We start from the raw sequence: 8759 nt of genomic DNA, 5'->3' as shown, positions 1-8759 counted from the left end.
GAATAGTGACTTTCAAAGGTTAAGGTTGCAGCCTTCACAGTTAATCAGGCCCTATTGTTTGCGGTTTTTTTGCTGTCCACATCAAGGAGCCTGCCTGACAGCTTTGCAAAAGAGATGCATGAATACACAGAAAAATTAAATTACCAGGATTGCTCACACTGGAACCTACTTTAAGAGCAGCACATGTAAGTGCTTGCAGTTTGGGTCCTGCAATATAGTGCATATACTTTGTCCATTAAAAGCTACTTTTGTTTTACTTTGAATTCTCACTTTTCTCTCCTTCCTCTTCTTATGTATTCTCATAAATTTGTAAGACTTAATTAGCGGCGCTGCCCTGGATGTGCATATCTTATCACCTGTTCAACAACCCATGGGAGACCATAAAAGCTAAATACCTTTGAGTAGAACCAAATATTTTTTCTTTAAATATAACAGAATAAACATATCTAACACAGCTTTTCTTTTTTTCCCTTTAGAGCAATCAGGCAAGTGTCTTTGGAAAGGGTGTTTTTGTTCACACACTTAGGAAAAAGGGTGGTTTTGATGATATGTTTAGGAGTAGGGAGACAGCCTTGCAAGGGGAAAGTTTATAGGATACTGGGAAGGAGCATCTTGTATAAACTGTCCCCAGTTCTGCAGAGCTGCTCTTTGCATGTGTCGTTGGTTTTGGTTTTTTGGTTTGTGGGGTTTTTTTTGTTGTTGTTGGGGGTTGGGTTTTTTTTGTGGTGTTTTTTTTTTTTTTTTTTCCTCTGAAGGCAGCCTGCAGAGCTCTTTGGCTATGAGTAACAAAAGCCTGGCAGAGAATAAGCCTAAGTCACCTATCTGCTCCTGGAACACCAAAAGCACCAGAAGGCTGGGGTAAAGGGGCTGGCAACAGTTCAAAAGCTCGGACACTGGGCAAATGAAAACATTACTACAGCTGAGGACCATTTCATGGTATTTCACTGCTGTTTTTCAGCAAGCAGGAGTGGGAAGGGTCTGGAAAATATTAAATTGGCCCCAGGAGGCATTTGAAAAAAAAAAAAAAAAGGAATTTTGCAGACCTTAAATGTCTGTTGCATGGCTGTATGTTTTTCTTGGAAATCCAGCACAGTTATGTAATGTGTTTGGGCTTTTTAAACTTTCCTTTCTTTTCAAGGTACCACCAGAGCTTTTGGCTAATGTTTTCATCATTATAAGAAAGTAAGTTTGTGTATAACAAACTTAATTATAACTTACTTATAACGAACTAAGTACGTGTTCTTACTTTTCATTAATAGCTAAGCTGATTTAAGAACAAACACAAAACCTGAACACTTCTCAGTCAGATCTGCATTTATGCAGAGGTTTGCCTTTCTCTTTCTGCTGTGTGAGTGCCACTGTAAAGCAACTTTTGACAAAAGACACGATACTCTTAGCACATTTACTTTCAGGGTGAGGAATTATTTGAGGTGGGAGAGTTAAAGACATAACTATATGGGGAGCAGTTTAAATGATATAGCATAACTCCCTTTTCTTTCTAATCTTTCCAGGCACATATTCTGGGATTATAAAACACATGTCTTTTCATTATGTTTCCCAGACATAGTGAAGTTGTTAAGTCTGCTACATCTGTTTGTCCTTTCTCGACCTCCCACATTTCTGGCTTGGAGTGAAAGACCAGTGTTTCCCCCATAATTGGATGGCAGAGCAGGAAAGGGGCTGTTCCTGCAACTGAACAGGAGAGCACAATAAATGACATATTTTCTGAAGCCTTTTAACACTGGCCCCATTTGGGGGAAAATTCTTTTGGTTAGGTTTTATTTTGGCAGTATCATGGAGCAGAGCTAATGGAGGTAGTGGATAGAGATAAGAGAATGGCCAGAGTGTTTCTTTTTGATGTGTGAAGTCTGCTCAGTTCTTTCTCCAAAACAATCCACAGGAATTAGTTTATTTGAATATGCTGGTCTCAGGTTGTGATCCAGGGTACTTACAGGACTTGGAGAAGTGGGCTATGGAGATTTAGTTCTTAGTTCTTGATGGGGATTACGTTCACACAGTTTTTTTTTCTAAACAAACCTCAGAACGGTTTTAAAAATTATCTCAATGTTATTTAATAGAGAAACAGAGGAATCAGATGAATTTTGAGGATATGCTTGTATTGAGAAACTTTCAATTTCTGGCTCTAATGTAGAATTGATCGATATGTGTGTCAAGATGAGATTCAGGCTTATTTTATTCCACTTCCCTCATACTCATGCTGTATTCAGATCTGGAAGCTGACTAGGATAGTCAGGGTATCAACCCCACCATGGCAGAGCTTTTTACTGCTATAGGCATAAATTGTTGCTGGTACCACAGCCAACCAGTGTAATGTATCGTGACACTTCTTGAGACAAATCCATAGTCCCTGATGGGAAGCGCCCATGAGTGCTGAGGGAGCGGGCAGATGTCATTGCAAGGCCACTCTCAATCTTTGCTCAGTCATGGTGGCTGGGAGAAGCGCCTGAAGACTAGAGGGGAAAAAAAATGTCACTCCTATCTTCAAGACAGGCAAGAAGAAGCCAAGGAACTGCAGGCCAGTCAGCCTCATCTTCATCCCTGGGAAGGTGATGGAGCAGCTCATCCTGGAAACTATTTCCAGGCACATGAAGGACAAGAAACTCCTCAGGAGTAGTCAGCATGGCTTCATCAAGGGGAAGTCATGCTTGACCAACTTCATAACTTTCTACAATGAACTGATGCACATAGTAGATGAGGGGAGAGCAGTGGCTAGCATCTACTGGGCCTTCAGTGAGGTCTCTGACACCATCTCCCGTAAGAGCCTCATAGCCCCTTAAGCAGTTGCTGTAGGGGCTGGATTGATAGTGAGGTGGATTGAAAACTAGCTGAAAGGCCAGGCCCTGAGGGTGGTGATGAGTGATGCAAGGTCTAGTTGGAGGCTGGTAAGTAGCAGTGTACCCCGGGAGTCAATACTGGGTCCAAGCCTGTTTAACATCTTTGATCTGCACGATGAGGCTGAGCATAACCTCAATGAGTTTGCTGATGACACAAAGTTGGGAAGAGTAGCTGATAGGCCAGAGGGGCATGCTGGCATCCAGCATGACCTCAACAGGCTGGAGAAATGGGCTGACACAAACCTTGGGAAGTTCAGCAAGAAGTGCAAAGTCCCACACCTGGTGAGGAAAAACCCCAAGCACCAGTATATGCTGAGGGTCACCCAGCAGGAAAGCAGCTTGGCTCAAAAGGTCCTAGGGGTCCTGGTGGACAGAAAGTTGGACATGTGCCAGCAACATAGGCTTGCAGCAGAGGAGGCTACTGATATCCTGGGCTGCATGAGGCAAAGTATTGCTGGCAGGCTGAGGGAGGTGATCCTTCCCCTCTACCCAGCACTGGTGAGGCCACATCTGGAGTACTGTGTCCAGTTCTGGGCTCCCCAGTACAAGAGACATGGACATACTGGGTACGTGAAGGGCTCCAAAGGTGATTAAGGGACTAGAGCATCTCTCCATTGAGGAAAGGCTGAGAGAGCTAGGACTGTTCCATCTGGAGAAGAGGAGACTCAGGAGGATCTCATCAATCTATATAAAAACCTGAAGGGAGGGTGCAAAGAAGACAGAGCCAGGCTCTTTTCAGTGGTACTCACTGACAGGACCAGAGGCAATGTGTACAGACTGATACACAGGATGTTCCCTCTGAACATAAAGAAACACTTTTACTTTGAGGGTGACTGAGCACTGGGATAGGTTGCCCAGAAAGGTGGTGGAGTCTCCATCCTTGGAGATATTCAAAAGCTGTCTGGATGTGGTCCTGGACAACTGGCATCAGGTGGCCCTGATTGATCAAGGAGGTTGAACCAGGTGACCTCCAGAGGTTCTTTCCAATATCAACCACTCTGTCATTAGTTAGTATTTAGTCATTATTATACTGAGTCTAGAATTCACTCTGTCAATATTAAACCTGATAAACCTAATTTTCCCTCAACTCTGCATGCTCACGTTCCTTCTCAGGATAAAACAGCGTTTTGGAAAAATTATTAACAGCAGTGCTGCTCTTGCATGGTTATCAGACTCAGGGCTTGTGACTGACAGCAGTGCATCACTCTGTCATTCTACCAATGTCAGAGGGTCTACGTACTGCTCTGAATAGCTGAGGTACTATTTCACCTCCTCCAGAAAAGACTACTTAGTTTCTTCAGTCCTTGGAACTGGATGGAACCTCTAAACTCCATACCAAAATGCAGTACTGTTTGTGCAGACATTGAAAAATGTGAAGTGTTACAGAAAAGCACATTCCTTCTTATTTTTGCTTGGCTCTGAGATTGTGCCATTTAAAGCACTGTGCATTAAATGCAAAGTATTATTGCCCTCACAAAACACTGTTGATTGAGTTCTGTTCAAAACTGGCATAGATTGATCTATCCTATTTAATATTTATTTTTTTTGTCAGCCTAAGTAGAACGAGCTGGCTGCCATTTTTCTTCTAAAAATGTAATTTTTGTTATGTCCAGAAAATCTGAATAATAAGAAACAGCCTGTTAACACACAATGCTAAGTCTAATGGGAGTCTTTTGGCAGTCATACGCTGGAATAACAAAACTGTTCAGTACAGAGGGAAGCTAAGTATTTGAAGAACAGGAGGCTGAGAATTGCACAACCCTGACAATATGTGCAAAATTTAGGAGCTGCTCCTGTTCCCACTGTAACAATGCTAAAAATTCCCTAGGCTTTTGCAAGAATTTCAAAAAACTTCTGTGCAATCCATTTTTTCTCTGTAGATGTTCCAACACAGAAGGAGGGTCATGAAATTAATATAATTTTTGTGCTGCTCAGTAAAAATAATAGCACTACAAGAAAAATGTTCCTTTTGCCTGACTAATCCCTCTCTCACCAAATAACTGGATATAATTTCATTAATGACTTCAGACTGGTGCATTTCCTGGAGAATTAATGGCAGACTGGATGCTAATACATGTAGCTTTGCCTCTGGCTGTGGTCATTATTCTCTAGGAAGTGATCTATGTCTTAGCCACAGTTAGTTAATTTGAATTTACTACACATCTGCACATTTTTGTGACTTCTTTCTCCACACTCCTTGGTCCTCCCCAACTTCCCTCTGGTTTTGCTAGTGACAAGGCTGAAACCCATCTTTTCTAACTGCTAACAATGGTGGAGAAAGTAGGAGGGGGACTGAATAGTCAAGGAAACTTTCTTCCGTTCCTATTTACTTAGATAATGATGGGTCATTAATGCTTACCTGCCCCTCCTAAAAATAAAAACACATGTCCTACTTTCTTTAATAAGACACCCATTGCAGGTACTGCAGTGGATCAGGTCTATGGTAATGAGTTCCCTGAATTACCAATTAATGGAAGTTGAAAGCATCTGATATGTCAAGGACAGGGTCACTACCTTGTGAAACCCACAGATTAAATTCCCTTCTAATTATGAAAAAATAACCACTAAATATTTTTGCATACAAGTACCAGAGTCAAAGACTAATCCAGAGGGGACCTTGGCATTTGAGTCCCAAAATGCTCTTTCTCTGTTAAAGAAAGTTGCAATAATGTTCTGTGATCTCTTTTGCAAGGCTAGCTGACAAGCTGCCCAGCTGCATTTGAAGAATCTGTGTACAAAGGGAAGCATTAGTCAAGAAAGCTATAACCTTAGTTATCTACCAGCAGCATGACTCTGTCCCCTTCTGATTCTTGATTCTACTTTGGTTTTGAGAAAATTAATAAGAGTTTTTTTAAAATACCAGAACAAGCAGCAGAGCCATACGAAACATTGGCTTGATTTGTTAAGCTTTGTAAGTCATATTTAGAAGATGACAGTAACTAAAGGTAGAGCCAAAGCACCAAAGCAATGGAAGAGATCATTCCAGTAAGGTAGAACAGTGAAAAGTCTTTTAGAAGGGGTTGACATTTCCACATTTATACCATTTTATTTCTGCAGAAGGATTTCAAACCTGTCAATAGCCATTCCTATACTGTCAAAGTTACAATACTGACTTAAGTTGTCTCCTCTTCCTGCCTTTTATTTGTGGATCAGTCAAAAAGGACCAGATGAACTCCCCTTCGAGTGGATAAACCAGTAAAACTGCTAGTGGAGAGGTTGCTTTTGACTAGCTTATAAAAGTCACCTTCACATACACTTTCCCACATTATGACTCCAGTCAGTTTAGGATATTTCAAACACAGCTCATTAGTCATGGTTTGTGACTTTTCAAGGAAAAGTTTACATGACAATATCAGACCTTCAAGTTATCTAAGAATAGCTCTTCCTGTACAATGACCCTTTCTCCCTTAATCTATTTCTCATCCTGCAGAAATAACCCATTTGTGCATTCAGACTCTTCTAACACAGAGTTCAGACAATGGAGAATGGGGAGAGAAATACAGGATGCCTGAACTCCTTCATTCACAAGATCAACTCATTTTATGAAGTAAAATGACTTTAAGTCACTTGAAGTCCAGTGCCTGGCGTAATGGGGGCCAAGTACTCAATTAGAACATCCCAATGGTACAAATAAATAATAACAGCATTTAAAATAATTTAGTTATTTTTCATTTTTAGCTATATAAAATACATATTGTTTTGATCTAAATCATAACGTGCCAGATGTTATCACAAGACAAATGTTCAGAAATTATTTCTCATCTCTTCTGATCCTTGGGGAAAAACAAAACTGATTGACTCAGTTCCTCCAAATCTATTTTAAGATGCTGCTGCTAGAACACTGAAATTCAAATGTTTGAAAATGGGTAATGGAACTTTCTCTGCTGTTCAGTTACAGGTATATTTTACAGCATGAACTTCTTAGGACGCGTCAGAGGCAGGGAAACACTGATTTATACCGTGTCCTTTTATGTGGAGGAGGAATCTTGGAAACCCAAAGAGAAAAAGCTGAAAGTTTTTGCCCACCATCCCTTAATTACAGCAGCAAGAGTTATTAAGTGTTACGCCCTTAGGTCCTGGTGGGAGCTATAGATTCTCAGCACTGTGGGTAAAGCAGTTATGCCTTTCCTAAAGGTAGAGAGGTCTAAGAATTAAACCATGCAAAATTACAGCATATTTCAGCAAACTGGAATTGCAGGAGATAGCAAATGTCTTCGGCAAAGAAGGAAACAGAGCACCAACCTCTAAGCTTACAGTGCTGTGCTTCCATCGTATGGTTATCCTTCCTGCCGCTTAGCAGTATGCACCCTGCAAAAGCAGGGAAAATAAGTTGTTAAAAACTAAAGGGAATTAATTAATGTACACAGGCAGGCAGATTACACGAAGAAGCAGGAAATTCCTGTAGGTTCTCCCCTTCTGAAACTGTTTTCAAAATCATTCTTGGTGTCAACTTTAAATACTCATTTTTCTCTCTCAAGTTACTTGGGTACCATCAGCTTGCTTTAGTGACACATTGCAGGAAAGCTCGCTTTTCTTCAGCACAAAAGCAGCACGCTTTCCGAAGCAGGCTGTTTCGCGAGTTATTAGTTTCCCTGTTATTGTATCCATACCACTGAAGCGATCCAAAAACCCTCCCACCAGGATAGGGAAGGCTAAGTTTCCCCAGCTGGAGACAGAGCTTTCGGTACCGGCTCTCTGATTTGTCGTCCCGGCCCCGGAGGGGGCACGGCGTGGTCAGCTCGGGAGCCCGGTAACGAAAGGGGAAGCGGAGAGGGAAGGAGCTGGTCGAGCGGGCAACAGGCAAGGCCGCTCAGGGCGGCTGGGGAAGCCGGGGCAGGGGCTCAGGGGAGCGGCTCATGGCTGCCGGCGGCGGTGGGTGAGGAGCGGGCAGAGCCCCGCTGCCGCGCTGGAGGCGACGAGCGGCCGGGAGCGCCCAATGGGCGGCCGGGCCAGCCTGGAGTGCCGCCGGAGGGACCCGCGTCCCCTGCCCCGTCGCCACCTGGCGCAAGAAGAGGCTGACGCGATGACTCAGGTACGCGGGGTGTGCTTCCTCGGCCCCGGCGCGGAGGGGGCGGTGGGGCGAGTTTGGGTGCTGCCCGGGCCTCGGCCACCCCTGCCGGTCTGGGCGCCGCTGTCACCGAAGGGCGGGCCGCAGGGAGGCGCCTGCTCTCGGGAGCCTCGCCTCGCCAGGCCCGGCCGCAGCTCCGCTCTCCACCGGGGAGGCCAGCGCAGCGGGGGCTGGGGCGGAGAGAGGGGGGGAAGGGGGGTGTGTGCCCGGCAGCGGCAGTGCCCACCTGCCCCCGCGGCGGTGAGGAAAGCAGAAGCGCTCGTACGCGGGGCGGCGGCTCGGCGCCCTCCGTAACTACCCCCGGCGGCTTCCCGGCGCCCAGGCTGGGCCCGGCGGCTGCGGTGTGTGGGGGCAGCAACTCGCCTGGCCCGCTGCGACGGCGGAGTCGGTCGGAGGGAGGCGGCGGAGCTGGGTCGGCAGGGCGCTGCTCCCTTGTCGCGCCGGCCGCTGCTGGCACACGGCAGCGGTGCGCGCTCGCCTTCCTGCTCCTGTAAAACCTTCCCTGGTACCTTTGAATATGCACCCAAATCGCTTTGGGGGGTGGTTACGGAGAAGAAATGTCCAAAAATGAGGGATGGGTTGATAATTCTGAAGTACACATATCGACTTTTCACGGGTGTGAAAATTTGATAAACTTTAAATAATTCTGGTTTTAAACTCGTTTGAGCTCAGTGATGAATTTCCTTGGACTTTATGACTGTGGACCAAAACAGAGAAACTGGCAGAATAGCAGCCTCTTGGCACGGCAAATAGGACTTATTAGAAAACTCTCTGGAACATTAGTCCAGAGTCTCAGAGCCACACCACTCATTCCAGAGGCTCATTCAAGCATCTCT

At 44.7% G+C, this 8759-nt stretch overlaps 1 protein-coding gene across 5 annotated transcripts in view; it reads left to right on the top strand.

Annotated features, from left to right (window-relative positions):
• The first annotated feature begins 7622 nt into the window (after positions 1–7622).
• TNS3 (tensin 3) overlaps positions 7623–8759 on the top strand; it is a 259528-nt gene continuing 258391 nt past the window's right edge. For 4 of the 5 annotated variants that reach the window (XM_086743082.1, XM_086743080.1, XM_086743079.1 and 1 more), the window contains exon 1: positions 7623–7887. In XM_086743082.1, the coding sequence (XP_086599208.1) occupies positions 7792–7887 (96 nt within the window). In that variant the 5' untranslated portion in view covers positions 7623–7791. The remainder of the gene's footprint in view (positions 7888–8759) is intronic. The other variant, XM_086743085.1, reaches the window with a different exon arrangement.

Source organism: Chlamydotis macqueenii, chromosome 2 (genome assembly GCF_036417535.1).
Source record: "Chlamydotis macqueenii isolate bChlMac1 chromosome 2, bChlMac1.mat, whole genome shotgun sequence".
In the NCBI taxonomy this organism is placed as follows: Eukaryota; Metazoa; Chordata; class Aves; order Otidiformes; family Otididae; genus Chlamydotis; species Chlamydotis macqueenii.
This window is presented reverse-complemented; position numbering and strand designations above follow the sequence as displayed.